Source organism: Cyprinodon tularosa, unplaced genomic scaffold (genome assembly GCF_016077235.1).
Source record: "Cyprinodon tularosa strain WSP-4 unplaced genomic scaffold, ASM1607723v1 ctg92, whole genome shotgun sequence".
Taxonomy (NCBI): Eukaryota; Metazoa; Chordata; class Actinopteri; order Cyprinodontiformes; family Cyprinodontidae; genus Cyprinodon; species Cyprinodon tularosa.
In genome coordinates this window covers 603,210-623,784 of record NW_024039696.1, presented here as the reverse complement: position 1 = coordinate 623,784, position 20,575 = coordinate 603,210, and the positions used below count along the sequence as shown (strand labels likewise).

Genomic DNA, 20,575 nt, shown 5'->3' with positions numbered 1-20,575 from the left:
GTGAGAATATAGAGGAGGAGAGGGGGGGGGTTCACTCACCGATGTATTCAAAGACGAAGACGACGAAGAACGGCGTGACCAGGTCATTGATGCCTTGAACGTAGCCGCTGGCTGGATGCCGGATGGCCCAGATAAACAAAATCCGCTCAAAAATCTTTAACAGAGAGACAAAAACACTTAGTCCAAGCAAAAAAAAAAAAAAAGAAAGAAATTAGATCACTTTTAAAAGATTAAGTGGATTTTAATTTGGTTGAACCCAAGAAGCAGTTTGGATGCAGTATTTCGCCTACAGCTGTGAAGAAACATGGGGCCAAAATTCACACTCTGAAATGTGTCTTTTCCCAAATGGCCTGAGAACCCTTTAATTTGGAACGAGTGATTACAACACAAGCGGAAAAATTGAAAACAAATACACATTTCAGTGCTCCTGCTGTGCCATGTAACTGGGAGCCAATGTAGCAAAAAACGGCCCCATGTTTGTCCAGTTTTTGTTTGGTTTGGGTATTAAAAAGAAACACTGCAGTGTTAATTGTGACAGATTTGACTGAAAGCGTTTAGTAAAGGAGTCGGGTGTGGAAAAAGGCAGCCATATTTCCAACACAATATGGTTAAAATAAAATAAAAAAGTTAAATGGATAAACCAATGCTCTAGAGGTGTGTTAGTAAAGTCCATTAATTTCACACATGGTAAGAAATATAAATTTTTCCCCTTTTAATACTGTTTTTTTCCCCTCCCTGCTGGAAGTCGCCTCCTGATCGGTCGCCACCATCTTCACTGTTGCAGCTGATTCTCTCTTTTTTTTTTTTTTGGTTTATTGAGTCGCTTTTAGAAACATTGGAGAGTTTAACTTTAGCAGATGACATTAACTTAAATCACTATGTGATTAGAGGCTACCTTCTTCACAGACAGCACAAACTAACCTAGCTAAGGGCAATAACTGTGCTTATTTTTGATATGAGGTACTTATCTGGTGTTCCCTTTTCTTTTTTTTTATGCATTTGCCTTGTTTCATAAATCAGTTATTTTACTATACAGTAGTAGCCATTCAAAATGTCCCCACTTGATGGGCCCTTGGCCCCCAATTGCTTTTTAGACATCAATCTTTGTACTAAAATATTCTCTCTGTCATAATTTGTGGACATTAAGATCTAAAGAGAAGCATCATCTCCTGGTCACCTGTAATTCAGTGAAAGGGTGGAGTCAGAGTAAAAAAATATGCATGCCCAGGAGAAGACCAGTGGCCGGAGTGGACTGGCGTTTGAATTGGAAGGGCCATTTTGAATGGCTGCTACTGTAAATATCTAACCGCTAAGACATTTATAGTTGTTTAATAGAACTGGTGGGTTGAGTCTTTAAAAAAATCTATTTAGTTGTAGTTGCTCAGATGTATTTTTGGTCCTAATCCACCATTTTAGGGCTTTCTGTTCACATTTCCATTTTTTTTATAAGGGACTTTTTAATGCTGGGAACTGAAGGTGACTCGACACTCAGCTTGTTTTTCTTGTATCCAAATGTCCTTCATCAACGATAACTCTCACATCTTCATGTAACCCCACCTATCTGCCTTTCTTCTTTTCCTTGGGTAGTGTTGTGTTTACAACAGTCGAATTACCAGTTTCATTTTTGGACTTAAAATAACACAGCAATGTCAGACAGTAGCCGATCTCTGGCAGATTCTTCCTCTACCTGCCTGCTCCTTTCTTATCAAAGCTGCATCCATCAAACAGGGAGAGCTGCTGGGGATAGAAGGCCGAGTGGGTAATGGGACTTTCTTTTCATGCAGCCTCCAAAGCTGACATGCATATTTCACCCTGGCAGCTAAACACAGAGCTATGCTGTAGTAACCAACGCCAATATCCTTTCTTTTTTTTTTTACTTTGGTTGGAAAGAGCCATCTTATTGTTTCTGTGTGCTTCCAAAAAAACAACCCCAAAACAAACAGAGTGAGAGATCAATGTTTGGAGCGCATTCTGTTAATCTCACATTAACCTCAGGTTTTTCCAGCACAGCATCTCGAGGACAGGAAATCGGCTTTCCTTGTGCCTCCTGTGTCAAATGGTTATGGCTTCATCCCATTAGCTTGAGACCCTGAGGACCAAGATAAAGCTAATCGCAAAAGGTGGAGAGGAAATTGCCCCCCCTTCCCAAAAAAAAAAATGGAGTCAAGGATGAAGGCTCTTCATCGATGTCTTTTACACATAAACGGGTAGAGAAGCTCGGCAACAATCCAGCAGCTCAAACAGTTATCACAGCTAAAATGATAAAACAATCGTTTTCTGCTTTTTTACCTTTTTAATTTTAGGTTTTCCATTTCATTTTTTCAGTGCATCTTTATCACATTTTTATTTTGCATTCAAAAAAAAAAAAGAAAAAAGCGGAGCCATGTTTACAGTAGCAGCTCAGTATGTAGTGGAGATGTCAGGGATTCATCCTTACCTTTGATTACAGCAGTTTAACCTGTGCAGAACAGTGGCAGCGGGAGGTGGCGCTGCCTGAGGCACTGCGTGAACTACAGAGCCGGGGCGTCTAACTGCGCTTGTTGAACTTCTCCTTCGATTTTACACGTAAACATTTTTACACCAGTGTGAGTGTTTAGCAGGCTCGTTCGCACCTGTGTGAAGGTCTACGCACTAAGCACCCTCAAGTGCTGGCCTCCTAATTAGCCCTCACCTCATTATGGGGACTTTTTCTTTTTGTTTATGGCTCTTTGGCTCATATCTATGACAGTCCTCCACAGAAACTGTGAATAAATAACCCCTGGAAATAAATAAAACCAAGTTTGTTTGTGTAGGAAGCTGAATTTCAATGTTTTGCCATTAGAGCTGCTGATTCATACCTGTGATGAATTAAAAGTAAATAAATCATGCTCAGTATTTTAAAGCTATTAGTGAAATAGACAACTCTGGTAGGTATATGTAGCATTAAATTATCTTAAAATGATGCAGCATTAAAAACTAAATCTAAAATGTATAAATAGAAGAAGTTGCATATTAAAGTGCTTTTATAAGGCAAATATAGAAATACAGGTATTTATTGCAAATTAAATTACTGTTTTTCAAAACAGTTGTGTTATTTTAACAACTTTATGGCCGTTGCGACCCTTAAATCAGGAAGTGACTGTTATATTTGGATTTTGACGTGGATCCACAGTGTCTGATAGATGGACTCAAGTGTTTATTTGATATTGGGTGATATAAATGGTGGAGAGTCAAAGCATACTTTACTGATCGATTAGAAGGCCAAGATAGGCAGCGGTAGGATCGACAGCCAGACCATTGCTGGTTGTGTCATGCAAAGTTTCTTGATTGATGTTCAACATAGTTTAAATACAGATTAAACCCCTCTAACTGAAACAAAGATCCTGTAAACATTTGATTTTAATCACTAACTGAAGTCTTTGCCTGTGGTAAAGAATCTTATTATTATAAGAGTTGCAAATGCTGAGCTTGCTTTGCATTTGAGGACAAATTGAATGAAGCTCTTAACAGTCCAAGAAGGGCTAAAATGGTGAAAACTCGACATCGGATAAAAGGCTGCATGAAAAACATCTGCTTTTAGAAGCTCAGGTTAGTCGAGCTGCAGAGAGAATCTCAGCAAGCAACAAGGTAAAAACAGGTACTTATAGTTTTCCTTTCTTAATAGAAAAGATGTAACTAAAGGTCAAATAATTTAGATCTAGTCTACGATGTGAAAGAAAGTGTTTTTATTAGGTGTTGTTTTGCTTAGCTAGTGTTGCTAGAAATTGCTTTCAGCAACTACTGGCTGCTTCTCTGCTTTCATTATTTCTTTAGCCTTTATTTGTTTGGCTGATTTTTAAATGCATTTTTTCAGGGAAATGAATCCAGCTACCATTAGCTTAAGGCTCATCCACAACCAAAGAAAAAAAACAAAAGCCCCTCCACAGCCATCTCAGTCTCAGGTTTTCTGCTGAAGCAATTAATTGTAAAATTCTTTCAAGGCTTTTGCCACCTTTTTACCTGCCGTTTTTATAAAAGTGGCTAACATACGTCTTAGTGTTTAAACTGTTGCTCATTTCTACCACAACCAAACTCACCCATAAAAGCATATTTCATATTGAGAAGCACAGACAAAGCACAACAAAAAGACATAAGAGTGTCAGTCATGCAGAATAGAAAAGTTCAGGGTTATCTGATTTCATGCATGCCAGAGGAAATTCATTCTGTGTTGCTGATTTTAATTTGTGCTTTCTTCCCATCATGCAGTGATGCTCAGTGAGGGTTTTCCAGTTACTATTCTGCTTCTTCAGGCACCAAATATGACTATTTTCTTATTTAGTTTAAAAAAAAAAAAACAGTCAATTCACATGATTTTAAGTGAACCTAGACTTCTCTGTTGACAGGCCCAGAGAGTCTACCTGAAAGCAAAAAGGAAAACCCTCTTAATGTGAGGTGCTGTGTGTGCTCCTGCAGGGGGTCTCACCTCTTGGACAGAAGCTTGTTGAAAAAGAGGAATAAGAGGATTAGTTCTCGGTATGTCAATGTGAATCTGCGGGGAGAGAAAGAAAGAGAAAGACAAACAGGAAGCAACGGGCAGGTTAGCACAGATCTGGCCATTACAGACAGTGACAGAAACAGAGCGAGCGCAACAGTTAGTGGATTGGTGTTCTTGATTGAAGTCAGACTGGGGTTTCGGTGCTCTGAAATGGAAAGCAGCTGTGGCTCGGGTGTGCAGATGGGTGTCTTTGCATAATGGGATGTCTCTGTGATGCTGCTGTGTGTCTGTGTGTGAGAGAGACCACGTTTCCACCATTTCAGACCCCCGCAGAGGAACAATACAACAGGCGGACAGATTCATCAGAAGGGAGCCAGACGGATGCAGGGCGGCAGCTGGAGACGGGCCGGCTGAAATAATCGTGTGCGCTTTGTAGCCGCGGCCCTGGACACCTTACCTCTGTCACCTTTGGCTGCAGCACCAAATTTTCTGGGCTCATCCTAGGAATGTCTATGTGAATCTGACAGCAATATGGAAAGGAGAAGGGTTAGAGAATCAAACCAGCACGTAGGCGGAGCCAGTGTTTACCAAGGAGTCACATCTCCAACCCCATTTTATAACATTAAAACTACTACTAAACATAGACATATGGGCAACGACACAAAACCTTAATCTTAGCAAAATCATTCAAGTTCACTCAGCAGAGGCAAAAGATGGTTGATTAACTATATATCTAGACTTTGACAAGGCCATTCTGCTCTCTTAGAATGGATTAGTTGGAAAAACAACCAACATATGGGTCAGACACTAGCCAAGGCATTGGCATAGGACCAATCAATTCGATTGGCTGACCAAATAACCAAAAAAATTGTAACTGATGAGTCTAGTTTAGTGTATAAACGGCAAGTAATTATGGACCTAGAAAACAATTACAATGATGTGTTCATTTACAGCATGTAAATGTTGGCGTTAAACCTGGTCGTAACACTAGCACTAACTTCCAAGACGTATTATCAGCAACAGTTGAAGTTGGATGCAGGAGTTGCCATGCAACTGTAGGGTTGGTGGTTCCAGCCCTGGTTCTGGCTTTCAATGTCATTAACCCTAATTAACCAATTACCCCATTTACACTACCCTTGAAAAACCGATCCATGCCGAGACTGGTCCAGGCTCGGATCAGTTAAACAGGTCGAGCTCGGTTCTGACGACCGTTTACACATCCCGCTTTATCGGTTCCTCGACTCCACGCCTCCTAGTGACGATCTGCTGTATTACTGCCAGTATTGAAGGAGGAAATCAAGCAGTTGGTGGCGGTAATGCACCAAAAGTTGTTTGCCAACCGCCATAAAACACAAGAAGAGGAAGACAAAGAAGGAGGGAATCAAGCATATCAAAATGGCAGCGCTCGTCACATTCAGAAAGTTATGCTTGATTATTAATGCTGTACTGTCAGGCGAAGACAGCAACCTTTCGTGGATTTACTTGAGAAAGTCGGCTTTTGGGATTGTTGTTTATTGTTGTTCTTCTTCTGTTTTGTGTTGGTCGGCAAGCAACTTCTGGAGGGGCATTACCGCCAACTACTGGAATGAAGTTTGAATCGGGATGTACAGCCAGACGGAGATGACGTGTTCTGCTCATGCGCTCTTGTTATCAGAAAACCGAGCCAGGGAAAAACCGAGCCGATACTACCTCTGGAACTGGTCTGCAGTTAGCGCGGTCCGGTTGTGTCTAGCTCGGTTAAGTTCAGTTTGCTTTCCATTTACACACGATAAATTATCTCAGTTACTGAGCTCAGACCGGTCTCAGCACGGTTTTTCAAGGGTAGTGTAAATGAGTTAAATTTTACGGTCAAAGTGACCAATTTATATTGGTTTGCCCTTCAACCATTATGGATTGGTTAAAACGCTATCAAATAAGATTGGTTGTGAACATTAACTACGAACCAGATTGCTGAATTCAACCAATTTTTTGGTTGAATTGACAAATCACTTTTTAGGACGTGATGCATATATATGCTGATCTAAACCATTGTCTATCGATTCCACAGCATGATGCTGCCGCCACCATGTTTAGAAGAAGCGTTTCCATACAAATAACATTTTGCATGAAAGATGAGAATTTTAACTTTGATTCAACTTCAGCAGGTCTATGAATGTAAAACAATCTGAGGAGAAGATTACAGGAACTCACTTCACCTTAAAGAAATCCATCAACAGAAAGACTCAATGTTTACAAATAACAGTCTACACCCAAAAGGTCAGGATATGTTATTACAGTTTAAGGGGTGTCAGAATAAGTAAGCAGAATACATTTTTAACCCATAACTTTCAGATTTTAATTTGGAAGAACTATTTTCTACAATCCGGATACCTCCTGGTGGAGGTTTTCTCAGGACACACTCAGGTTACACTGAAATACTGGCCTAAAAACGGGAGGCCAATACTTTTGTAGGACATTTAATTGTTCCCTGAATTTTACAGTTCATCCAAAGCTGCTATAATCCGTCTACAAGACAGGATTCAAACAATCGTCAAAACAAAGCCAAATATGAAAAATGTGTGCAGCTTTGTGACCGACAGCCCACTTTGAAGTTTCCTATCAGCTTCAAATGAACAGGAAGAAGTCGAATGTTGAAAAGAACGAGTATGCAGCTGGTGAAAGACTGACAGATAAAAAAAAAGAGGGGGAAAAAAAAATAGAGAGATTTTCAAAGCCAGGGAAAAGTGCTCATTTAAGCAGCTCTTTGAAGCTGGTTGTCCCTGCCCTGAATAGAGCCTGATCACGCGCTCATGTTGACACTGACCATGACACAAACAGTCCAGGAAATACATCAGGAACAAGAGTAAAGGACTCTATAACAAGGAAAATTGACTAGTCCCTGCAGATGAATTTCTGGATATAAATCCGGATACAAAATAAGCACAATAAGCTTAAATTGGGCTTCAGAAAAAATAATAATTCTACTGTTAAATAAAGACCGTTTATGTCTATGCTTAGACATTCACATCCCAAGGGTGAACCATCTATTGTTAACTCCTCTGAGGTGACCTGAGCTTAGTGACATGATGCATAATCAGCTGGTACAGATGTGAGCTCGGAAAATAAAATAATCTAAATAACTATGCATAGAGCTGCAGGTGATTGATTCATCCACTCATGCACAGATCAACCTAATAAAGTGACCAGTGAGGGTATGTTGGAAACCTCATGCTTCCTTGGAAAGGCTCTTCGTGGGATTCATCTCGGTATCTGCAAGTTTGGGAAATAATGCATATAATCTGACCTCTGTATGCAAGAAGGGAAATTAACTGAACCGTTACGATCACTGAAAGGTGTAAGAACATTATTCTCTAAGGGGATAACACGGGTGGCAAAATAAACATGTCTACCAGAAAATCAAATGGAATGTACAGATTAGATCTGATGGCGTAAATTAACCTGCCACATAATCCTAATTCCTCATCCAGACCCTTACCAAAAGGGGAATATGGAACAGCAGAAAAACAGAGCCATTAAGCATATACCTGTCTGTATGTGTCTTGATGGTGCTCATCATTGCGGGAGTCGTAGTACTGCTGGATAAAGCCAAAATATTCTTGTCTCTTCCTCTGTAGAACGCTCTCCCGCCTCTCTGCGTTGGCAGGCAGATAACCCTAAAAGGCAAAGTCATAGAGAGGATTTTAAAAAAAAAAGAAAGAAAGAAAAAGAAAAAAGTAAGAAGCGAGAAAAGGAGAGGGGCACGAAAAAACTTTTGCTTTCAATTTTAAAATGGAGCTATATTTGACGTGCTTTGGATTTTAACAGACTCCTGTTTTAAAAATCGCATGGCACCACTCATCGTAAGTTTTGGATCCTAATTGAAGCAGCAGGAGGCTTGTTATAAAGCAAAGTTGTGGCTGGGAAAAAAGCAAAATGCCTCGGTAGTTTTCGCTGCCAGTTGCCTGGCAACTCATATTTGGAGAGAAACAGACAAGTTTCCTGTTTATATGCTAAGCTAATCAACTGCGAGCTACAGCTTTTCGTTTTTAAACAGAGGTGCAGTGATGATGTCCCTTCATTTTTTGTATCCAATTATCTTTTAAATGAAGTCAAATACAGCAAGTATTTCATATTTCTTCTACATTGATTACGAATGCAAGCTTGCAGGTTTTTTTACTGTGTTTAAACATGATTAACCAAGAAAGCACCTCTCGTTAATCAACACACCTTTTGCACAATAAAGCATGGTGGGGGTAGCATCATAATTTCTCTTCATTAGGGTCGCAGATCAGGATGTTAAATTCAAACCTTAGAAATGAACTAAGACCATTTTAGTTTTATATCAATTGATGGCAAACAACTGACTGACAGATGGAGGACAGATCAAAGTAAAAGAATAATCCACTTATCTGTCAATCTGCATAAATCCAAATCTCTTATCTACAAAATATAACCAATAAATGGAAAAAATTCAAAATTGAAGTTACTTATGAATCAGTGCAAAAACACCAACAAACAAGGGTATGAATTCCTTATGTCACTAAATGTAATTTGGGAGCAATTTGTGACGTAATTAAGACCTAAAATTTATCATATAAAATGTAACACCTTCATTTTATGTCTAAGACCATGCAGAAACCACAGGGAAGGATGGTGCAAGTTAATGGTAGTCTTTTAATGAAGTGATTCATTTCTAAGAGGTCTTTTTAAATTAGAAACATATTTTTCTTCTTCAGGTGGCCACTAATTTGTTGCTCTGTCACATGTAATAATAAAAAAACTGAAATGTTGGCTTCAAATGAACAAATCAAGAAAAATGCCCTTAGTGAATTAATAGTCTGAGGATTTCTCTTGTTTTTCATCTAAACATTTTGCACGCCCGCCAATGGAGAGGGGGCAACTGAGCCAGTTGTCTCGGGTCTATTTAATTAAAAATAATAGTTTATTTTAATTTGTGCAAGGAAATTGCAGCCTTATTCTTAAGTTGAATAAAACTTTCTTATTATTACTTTCTTTGGATGATCCACTGCAGTATTTGGAAGTACACCCACCAGCCATTCCTTCTAACTGGTTATGCTGCTAACGCAGTTTCTCTGAAGTTTGTCAGGCTGCTATACATGAATCTGGCTGCGCTGCAGGTGGAGACAGGCAAATACAGAACCTGAATCTTCCCCTCTGTACACGGTCAGCCAGCAGCTGCATCACTTAACATGAAGCTGCCTCAAGCCACAGGTAAAGCTTTAGATCGAACAGAACTTCAGATCACCCTCACCTGCAAAAGCCTTAGAAGGTGGTCAGAGCTTAAAGCTCTGATGTAGCAAAAAACTCAGCAGTTTCTGTTAAGGTTTCTTTGCTAGATGAACTTATAATTAAGACTGGGCCAATTGGTGTTGTGAGAAGTATTTAATTTGACTGACGTGACTATATGAACTACAATGCTGCAGTGGAAGTGAATAAATACAAAATCCAACTGTACAGCCTTAACTGCTTAAGAAAGATTTTGACCAGAACAGTTTGTGGTCCAATTTAAACATGTCACACATGTAGAAATCACACAAGTAAGAACCCATAAATGGATCAAATGCAACTGGAGCAGGTATGGAGAGCCAAACGTGACTCATATTTCATAAATTAAAAACTGGAAAGATCTCTATAAATGTTAACATTTAAATGTTATTTGAGATGCATGCTTTAAATAAATAAGAAAAGTGCTTTTTTATCCTTAATAATTCAATATTTTTCACTTTTTAACTAATAAAAGAAAAGGTACCTTAAAAAAATGTAACGTTTTAGGCGAGACGTCATTCGAAGATTAATCAATCAATGGTGTCAGCTGGCCTGACAGTTTTAATTATTCTCCTTTAGGGCAACTTTTTTGTAAATTTGAAATATTTTCTGCTTTAAATTATTTTGTTAACATGAAACCCTAACCCTTTATTTGTAAATTCTCTCTTAAAAAATAAATATATAAGAGTAAAGTAAGTGTTTTTGTATACAACAGCTTTTGTGCATGTGAAATGTTATAAATCAAAAGCAGAGGCACGTTATACATTAGCGCCCACCCGACACACACAGCCCACTCCCCTTCCTTCGTCCGCTCACTGCATCCCTCCAGGTGCTCCAGCATGGACTCCCTCGAGCGCACGCCACTGTTTGAGCCTGGGTGTTTACAGAGAGGAGCAGTGGCGCTAAAGATGGACTCATAAAAGGAAGCCATGAGTGGCTCAAAAGAGGCTACGAAGGACAGGGAAGGATGTTGCCGTGATGAAAGGCAAATTTTCCTAGTGACTAAAAAACAGGCTGGAAAATGAATCATCGGAGCTGGAGTTCTGTGTGGAGGCTTGTATGTATTAAAGTTAGCTTAAACTGCTGCAAGTTAAACTTACTGTAGTCTTGGTAACTGTGTTAAGGGTATTTACAATACAACAGATGTTGTTTTGTTTATTTCATTTCACAGTTCATTATCAAATTAACTAAATTTTTAAATAGGTGACATTTAGGACGGATAGATGACTTACATGGGGGGAAAATCCTGTGTTAAACTGCCGATTGTTTCTCTGATACACATCTAGCATAATTTATATAATTATTTCATTCCAGATGCTTGTTTTCTTTTTTAACTTTTTACACTTGTTAAAGATATTATTTAAGGTCCAATAAAGTATGTTTAATAACTTCTGAAAAGTCTATAAAGAGATTTAGTTCTGTTCAAATTTAATTTTAAAATGATAATGATTTTAATTAGATCTCATCATTTAGCAAATGTTATTTATCATTTACGTATTTCAAGACCTGAGTGAAGTTGGCCCCCCCACCTTCTTCAAATCAGACAAAATTAGTGTCAAACGTTTGTGCAGCAAAAATTGGCGTTTGTGCTGCTTTAGCTTTGAAGATATTAATGAAAATGTAAAGGTCAAAAGGTCAACCAGCCCCCCCACCTTCTTCAGATTAGACAAAACTTTTTCGTTTGTGCCACTATCATTTTTTACAGGTTAAAATTATATAATGATAGGTTAGCAACTTATAATTTATATGAAATTCAGAGTTTCAGAATGAACAAATGTTCACTGACCTTTGATTACTTCTACAAACAATTATTAATGTATTAAATATATTAAAATGATAGCAGTACAAAAAAATGTATATATTTGAAAATATATTAAAATATATTTATTTCAAATATTTTATATTTAAAATAAATTTTTAAATTTTATATTTTTGTATGGCAAAAGTTTTCATTTGTACTGCTATCATTTCAATGATATTAATAATATTTTGTAGAGGTCATCAAAGGTCAGTTAACATCTGTTTTTGCTGCACAAACCAGCACAAACGGAGCTATTGAAAGTGTGATTGCCAATTAAGAGGACCGCTTATTTAGATGATTCACCTGGAAATAAAAGATCACCCTCTATATCTTTAAGTAATATTGTCCTGAAGTAACGATACTCTTACAGTGAATAGTAGATACTGTTCTATTAATTGTGTTAGGATCCCGAGTCAGTTTTTATTTTGTTTTTTTTAATATATGTATCGTTGGTTGGGGGTCCTGGGGGGATTGTCAACCGGGCTGCCAAATGAGCTATTGCAAAGTTTTAGCTGTGTGGCTAAAGTTTGGTGCTGCCCTGGCCTTCTTAGTTATGTGTGTGGGTATGCGAGAATGAGAGGGCATCCCTATGCAGTCCAGCTTATGCAACCAGCAGAAAGAGGAGCGCAGCCAGAGGAGAAAACAATATCTGCTGGATTTTGGGCAGATTCTAAAACAAACATGACTTAAAAGTTTTAAAACTATTAAAACTTAAATTGAGGCCTCACAATTTTAACAAAAACAAGCTGTTCTTGCTATCTTCCTCCGAGTGGATAACCAAGTAAAGAGGCAGTTCTTCTTATTCTTATGTGAGAAAGCTGAGGAAGTTTGTTTTTCCCTAAAGATCTTAGAGAAGGATCTTCTTTTCTTTGTAGAGTTTCAACTCTAAATAATAATAAAACTTTGTCATCAAGAAGAAATTAAATTTTCAGCACATTTTGCAGTTTTTTCATACTTCAATATCCAGGGTTTCCCCTTTCTTTTTAAAGCAAGTTTAAAGGATTCTTCAAATGCATTGCAAAGATGTATAAATATACCAATTTAGCTGTTTTTTGAGATGTAAGATTTCAATTTTTGGCCTTGAGAGACAAACAAACCATCTATTTTCAGCAGACTGTTTCCTCTTTGCTGTTTACTGCGGAGTCCCCAGACTCCGGTTCTTAAAGGTTCAAGAAGTATTGAGGGTTATTTGTTTCTTACAACACACAAACAGATTGATATATTCTTGGCTGACACATTATAACCCTAAGAATGGTTCAAAGCGAACTGAGCTGTTAAAAACAATATAAACAAGCTGTCAATTATTTCTATTCCAGTCATGTATTTGTCATGACAATTAAACCCACATGTAATATCTAATTTTACAGCTCACATAATTTCCTTCATCATGATTCTTTTCCTCATCTACACTGCCTCCCAGCCAATGCTGCCATGCATCCAGACGGCCATGTTTGTGCCAGCACAGATCAGGCTGAACATTGGCCATGTTTATGCCCGCCCCCTCTCCACCCCAGACTTTCTACCCAGCAGTCCCTCTGCCAAAACGTTCCAAGCGTCACACGTTGAGGCGGCTCCATATGCAAACACCGGCTAGCTTGCGTAAACACTCACAAAAACAAAGCGCTACAGGCCGGTTACAAAGCGCTGGGCTCAAGAGCGAGGTGCAGGCTGCCAGGCGGGGGGAAGAAGAGTTGAAGGTTAATGGCCAGCTTAAAGGAGGGCACTCACTAATGCAGCTGCATTATTCCCCAGTGGGACAGCACCAGGATATTGACACTAAAATTAAAACATTCTCACTAATATTGCTACTATTTCTACTTATGTGTTTTATTAATATTACAAATATTATCAGCCTGTGACAGGCTGCTTTAAATTGTCCTCCTAAGGAATCTCTTCGAATCGTGTTATCAATTGAAAAGATTAATTTCAAAAAGTATAAGGGGTGAACTGACCTTCTAAAATTACATAACCCTAATGCTGCCCCTAAAATGTATTATTTAAAAAAAAACTGAATTAAGATTGGCTTTTTTTCCCCCATTTATCATTAACACCCATTTTTTATTGCTTGTGCACAAATGTATTCCATACCAAAAATGCTATTGGCCAGTAAACTAATATAAATTCCACATGCTTGTGATATATGTCATTTGAAAGCTAAAACCTTTTAGTTTCTGATTACAGACTCTGTAGGATTAACACAACAAGAGCTATTTCACTTTAAACATGTCCAAAAAACACCTTTTTTCACCTCGAATAAAAGAAATGTCATTTTTATCATGTAAAATCCTTTGTACAATTCATAATTGACCTCTCCCACTTATAACAAATGTTAATGTTGTGGACAACAACTGTAAAATTTGAGATCTCTAGTCAGAAGCATTATGAAACGATTACCAATTGTGTATGTAAAGGGCCCAATCTGCATAAATGTGCCAAATTTTGACAAATATTGGAAAACCTGTTTATTTAAATTATATGACTGATTAACCATAAAAAACACACTATGTTTAAATTAACACAAATTTTCATTCAAGAACCTTTTTTTTTTTTTTTTTACAATATTTCTAATTGTGACGCGTGAAAGTTCTCTCTGTGCATAACCGCTATTGTTCTCCTCTCCTCTAACGCCTTACGCGGGTAAATAAACCCTATATTTTGAGCCCGCCCCTAAACTTCCGATATATCGTCGCAAAGCTTATCTTATTGGCTAACAAAATATGTCAATCAATGCTTCATCAGTCATAATATTGTGGAAAACCAGCTGAACAAATCTATGTGACCCATGCAAATGGGGAGGGCCTTTTTTTTTTTAAGTAGAGAAATTTTTCCAAAGCATTGTGGGTAGTCAAAATGGAAGTTACCGCCTATGTATGGAGTAAATATGTAAGTGAATACATCCACGCAACGTAGATGATCTGAAATGGCATGTCATTTTTATCAAGTATCCTTGTGGAGATGGATTATGTTTGCATCCATATGTTTTTGCTATTTTATGGGAGGGGGGAAAAAAACAACATTTGGTGAATTATTACGATGCTTTTTTTTTTTTTAAATATAACTGAATTTTACTTTTCTGTGGACTGTTATAGACAGAATTAGCCTATTTTTGCCATTTTCTGAAGTTTTTTCCTGATCGCAGAGCAGGAATTAAGGTAAAATTTAATATTTGTGAATTCTGAGTTGATTACGAATGATTAAGTATTGGCTTTTTTTAGTGTATGATTGGCTTACATTTGAGTTGATGTCATTTTCCTTAGGAGGTATACCTAAAGAGGTATAATATGCTGGGTTTCACATAAAAACGTACCGATATCTGGCAGCGGAAGTTAAGGTGTTAAACACCATTTTTTATTATTGTCAAATACTACTGTAGCATGACTGCTGGTGTAAAACGCATCTTCCTTGAAACAGTTAGTCTACATACACCTCATCTCTTTATTCTTCCCAGCAATATTAAAAAAACACCCTTAAGGAAACTCCGCCTCAGTAAATCCTAAAGGAGAAAAAAAAATTTAGAAAATATGCTTTGGGAAAACGTTTGGGGGATTTAAATGAAACTGTTCTTTTTACTTAGTCTCCTCTCTAAATTGATTTCCACTTTGCAGGAAAACATTATCCTGGAAGCAGATTGGAATCTGTCCCAGAGTGAGCACAACAGAAGATGGATTAAAATTAAACTTCTCATCCCCTGAGTGCCTTCCCATCTGTATTTTTAAAGAAACATCTCACACCTTCTGATGCTTAGTTTATGTATTATGGAAGCAGAGAAAAATCAATAGAGTCTTTAAGCTAACTTCCTAAGCTCAATGATGTGAACATGTGTTTTACTCTTAAATGATAAAATCGCTTTCTGAGTGAGTTTGAACGTCAGAAACTAATGATAAGTTCACTAATTATCTGATATATTAAAGTAAGTAAATACATTTTTACAGATTGCCCAATTTTTTAAAAATTTTAGGTTTATGAAAAAAGAAAAAAAGGTGAAGATAGTGGCAGCATCATTATGTGGGAGATGCTGCAAAAGACTTGAAACTTAGCGGGTTCACAAGAAAAAACATATTTAATGACAAAATGGCTTAGGTAAAATGGATTGAATCAGAGACTGTATAAATGCTCAGATTGATGGGAAGACATTTTAGTCCAGATGTGAAAGGCTGTTAGAGAAAACAGCAGGGCTTCAAGCAAAAAGGTTGCGGTATTGACGCAATGGGCATGAGTCAATACTGCTCATATTTTCTTTAGATAAAAAACAAACAAACGTGCATTCCACATTACACTTATGCCCCATTTCTTGTCGGTTTGTAATAAAATCTGGCCGCAAAGTGATGAAAAAATTAAAGTACAAAATCTCAAAGGGTGCATCCTAGATGAATGAAGAAGAAGGGCAGACATAAGTACATCAAAATGAAAAGAAAATACATTGTTCTCTACTCTGAGGGAATGTAATTATGTGCTGCTGTATGGTAACTATTAACATAATAATCTGGGAATCTGTCCCAGCTGCTGCCTCTCTCTGATGTATTTCATAAAGCCCTTTAGCCTTATCAATATTTCCGCAGCCAGTTAGTTTTTTCTTTCCTCTCCAACCATTTCACATTTAACAGCCACACTCCATTAGCAAATGTACATTTTGCTACAGGGCACGGTTTTCTTCCTCTGTTTTGCTTCTTTTTTTTTTTTTTTGGCAAAGCCATTTAATTTCTTCCTTTCCCCTTTAGGCTTGGACACCAAGTGCTCTTTAAACAAATGAAATAAGCCGATATTTGTGAAAAATAGGAAGTTTAAGTGCGTGTGTTTGAGAGGCTTGAGGCGACCTTACGGAGGCTTTTTCGGCTAATGAAAAAAAAAAAGCTATCAAAAGCGGTTATTACTGCTCTCCTCGCTTTCTTGTTGCAGAATACTGTCCCTGGCTTTTTTTATTGTTTCCTCACCTGCTTAAAACAGTGAGGACAGTAGATCATGGAGGTAAAAGTGAATACGTCTTATGGAAACTTATAGAGTCGTCAAGTGAAAAAGAGGGGTTATTAAAGCGTGCCTTGCTGAATGGAAAAATAAAAACGAAATAAGCCGATCAAGCAAAATGCTCAGTGACACCATAGCAGAGAAGTTAATTTAAAAGTTTATGTACTAGTGCAGCTACAGAGGGTGAGGACTTGACTCACAACATAGACAAAAAAAAATAAAAGTCAAAATGATGTAAAAAAAAAAAAAACTACAAACTTAGACCATATATAACATTTTTAGAACGTGCAAAGCTGATCTACAAAGCAATGCAATTTAAATTGCATGTTTAAAACAAGCAAACAGTGAGTGCAAACCATTTTCTGTGCGCCTTCATGAAAATGCAGATCTTATGCTAAAAACCCAACCATGCAAATGTATTAATATGCAAAAGAATCTAAACTCGTATTTGATGTTATTGCGGCTACAAAACCGCCATTGGTACAATGAGAGATGGTGGAGAAAGACCCTCGTGAAGAGCCTGGAACACCTTCGTAAAACTCCCTCGTGATCAAGACCCCAAAATACTTAAACTCCAATTGAAGCAGATCCTCTCCTCCAACCTTTATATCGAATGCTTTAAATCTAACATTCGCTGGTTTCATTGTTTTCTTTTATTTTTGGTTTGTAGCACTTTGAGTGCTCAGAAATATGTATGATTATCATTATTAACTTCTATGCCATAGCTTATCTTTTGAGAACTGCTGTCAAACTGCCAGTGACGCACATAATCTAATTTAATTGGGGTGAAACAAACAAGTTATATTCTCTGCGTACACCATGTTGGTTGATCATCCACTTTTTTCCCAAGTTTAATGCTACTTATTCTGGTCCTTTGAAGACAAGCACCATACAGTTGTTTCATTAAAGTAAGTAACAGCATTGGAGCAACATTTAAAAACAGTCGCCATATAATAATCCTCTTTTTCTTTTATCCAGAAGAAAAATTATTCTTTCTGCTGATAAAATTATCTAACAATTTGGTCAAAGATGTAATAATAGTTCTAATAAAGCTGCTTTTTTATTTCTTATGTTGAGTTAAGCAAAAATGCAGCCTGTGAAAGCTTTTAACCCTTTCAATCAAACTTTTAACTCTTTAAAGTGTTAAACAGAAACTACAAAACGCTGATGGTTCAGTGTTGGTTAGCTGACTTTTCTCTTTGGCTAGACGACTCTAGTTTAAAAGCAGTTACCTTATGGCGTTGTCACACCTTGACGGTTTAGCCAGCTTATGCCAACATCCAGGAATCTTGTAAAATGCTGGCATACGCTAAACTTTCTATGTATTTTTTTTTTATTTTGGGCATATAAATACAGTATTCATATCAAGTACAGAACTTATATCCGACAGGCTAACTTATGCATAACGCACGGCAGCGTAATGCCTATGAAATGTCATGAGCCAGTGTCCTGAGGGTGGCAGCAATGCGCCCGGAGATGCCCGGTCTGCATAAAAAGCACAAGAAGAAGATCTCTCTTAACTCCACATTCACAGTATTAACCTAGCTGTCCTTTACCACCCGCCAAAAAAAGAAAAAAGGTTTTCAGTCACAGCCGATTCAGCATCATGTTTGCTAGGAATTTAGTTGGTTGTGGGCGTGAACGCACGGAGAATCCCTTAAACTCACCTTCACGCTCAACCTATGATACGGATGATACAGGTTGGATAGCTAGACACTACGACTTATGAGTAACTTAAAATTAACGTGTGTTAACGATCACATCGTTTATCTGTAACTTATGGCCCACGTATGAGAAAAAGCTGGCATGTCGCGTGCCAGCGTTTTTCAGAGAGCCCATAAATCATACAAAACTTACCCTTAACTTATCCAACTTACGCCAGCGTTTTTGCCTAATTTTTTCAACGTCGGCATACACTGGCTAAATCATCAAGGTGTGACAGCGCCATTAACAAGCGACACAAGTAGGTATTCATGTGGCCACGAGGAAAAGCATAGTACCATTCTTTGAGCCATCTCACCAGCACTGTGCAGCAACAGGTGGGGGATGGTTGTTAGTCTATTATGTGTACTGGTCAGTTATGTTTTTACGAGGTATGAAATACTGTTTAGGCAGCAAATGTTCTTAAAGCACAACATTGTGCTTTACAATCCCATCATAAAACCTTATACAAGCCAAATGTACATTTTATACCTGTGTGTTATATTTAGTAGATAAAGTTGAGATTTTTTTATTTGCCCTTTTTTTTTTTTTTTTTTTTTCTCCAAGAGGGGTAAGTGTATTATTTAGTGCTTCTCTGGTCCTAAAACCGAGCTGGAGGCAGGATACCTTAACGCCTAAAGCCCATAAAGCAGTATGTTCAATTTATGAGTGCTCAGAGGATATCTGCCAAATATCTCTAAAGAAATCTGAGTTGACTCTAGGGTCAAAAAAAGACAGTAAATTAATAAGTGAAACTAATATGAGTGTCTTTTTAGCTTATAAATCAGCTGACTGGTCCTGATGGCAAAGTATGGCCATTGTTAGCTGTTTTTTTCCATTATATCTTTTAAAAGAGAAACATGAATTGGCGTCAATCACTGATAAATAATGCAGAGGGCAATATTATCTAGTTTTCTCTGTAATTCTGATGATGCCAGTCATTAACTGTGAGAGGGCAAACTGTGCTTGCAAATGGCCATGTCCTCGTAGCTTTGCAGTTCTCTTTCCGCTTTCAGACGACGCACTAACCATGGCTCAGTGAGATCTTCAAACCTTTGGATGTTGTTTTGAAACCAAACTCTGTTTTAAACCTCTCTCTGTGATCCGGCTTGGTAAAACAATCCAAAGGTTTGGCTTGAAAGCAATAAAAGTTTTACAAGGTAGAGAATCCATAAATCACACAGTCTATGGTTCAACTCCTGGCTTCCTTAAGCAAAAAAATAGCCCTGAAGGCAGTTAAACCCACATATATCTCTAGAGTTGTAGGCTTCCATGCTATTTTCAAGTGCTTTAATAATGCAGCTTGTTTTTTAAAAGACCATTTCAGCAGCCAAAACCATAAAATAAACCCATGAGAGTAATCAATATATCATTGAGTCATGGATCCTATTCCTCTAATGCACCCCAACACAATACACTCAAACAAAAACCAAGAGACTAAGATATACAAGGAACAAAAACATGAACAAACCATTGATGAGGGTTTATGTATGGTACATTAGCTTTACAGCCAGAATCCAACACAACTACATACAATATCCATACACTAACAATAGTTCAGTGCTTATAAGCCTCCATCTGAGCTGAGCACCGAACAAAGGCGCCGTTCAGCTAAAGAGACAATCGGTAACCTCCAACCGGCTGAAAAAGCAGCACAAACAGGCACACATACATCCGTGCACCTTCAATGACATCTTTTCTGCGGCACATTAGCTATTGTGCTGTAATTAATGGGAGAGTCGTGGCGTTCAGAAAGCCAGACTTTCCTCAGCAGACTAAGAGCTGTACACCACAACAATGGCTTAATGAGTAAACACAACGTGCCTCTCATGAATAAATTATTTGTGCCTCACAATTAATTTTCCCTATTGAAGTTTGGAAGGGGGGGAAGGGGGGCTCTTGGTCTTCATAAATCAAAACAGGAAAGGATAAGGGAGAAAAAAAAAGCATGGTGGCAACTTTGTGTATTTTAGTGTGTTTTTATCGTTTGTGAGGGTTTATCTGTGTTTTTATGTGCCTGTGCTCAGTTGAGCTTTTATGAATCTGTATAACTTCCTGGTTTATTGTGCTATGAAGGAGCTGGTTTTGTGAGTATTTTTATGCTTTATGCTTATGTTGAGGCTGTGTGGAAATATGTGGCTGAAAGGAAACTCACTGAGAGGAGCTTCCAGGCAATCGGCCGAACTTGTCGCGGGATTCCAGACCAGCTTAATTTCCGGAGTTCGTCTGCAAGACAAGAAAAACACGATTTTTTCATTTGAATAAGAAAGAAAACCCAAAACAAGAAATGCTCTTTATAACACAGCATATATAATGTATAAACATCTAGGATCTAATAAAGTTGTAGGAGAATAAATGGAAAAGATGAAGGAAAAAAAATTATGTAAAGGTTA

At 37.8% G+C, this 20,575-nt stretch overlaps 1 protein-coding gene across 2 annotated transcripts in view; it reads right to left on the bottom strand.

Annotated features, from left to right (window-relative positions):
* Positions 1 to 20,575, bottom strand: part of tbc1d22a (TBC1 domain family, member 22a) — a 149,468-nt gene that overhangs the window by 101,629 nt on the left and 27,264 nt on the right. The window contains exons 6-9 of one of the 2 annotated variants that reach the window (XM_038274533.1): positions 20,338 to 20,408; positions 7,978 to 8,106; positions 4,911 to 4,973; positions 40 to 154 (exon numbers count right to left, since the gene is read on the bottom strand). In XM_038274533.1, the coding sequence (XP_038130461.1) occupies positions 40 to 154; positions 4,911 to 4,973; positions 7,978 to 8,106; positions 20,338 to 20,408 (378 nt within the window). Of the gene's footprint in view, positions 1 to 39; positions 155 to 4,441; positions 4,508 to 4,910; positions 4,974 to 7,977; positions 8,107 to 20,337; positions 20,409 to 20,575 lie in introns of both variants that reach the window. The other variant, XM_038274532.1, reaches the window with a different exon arrangement.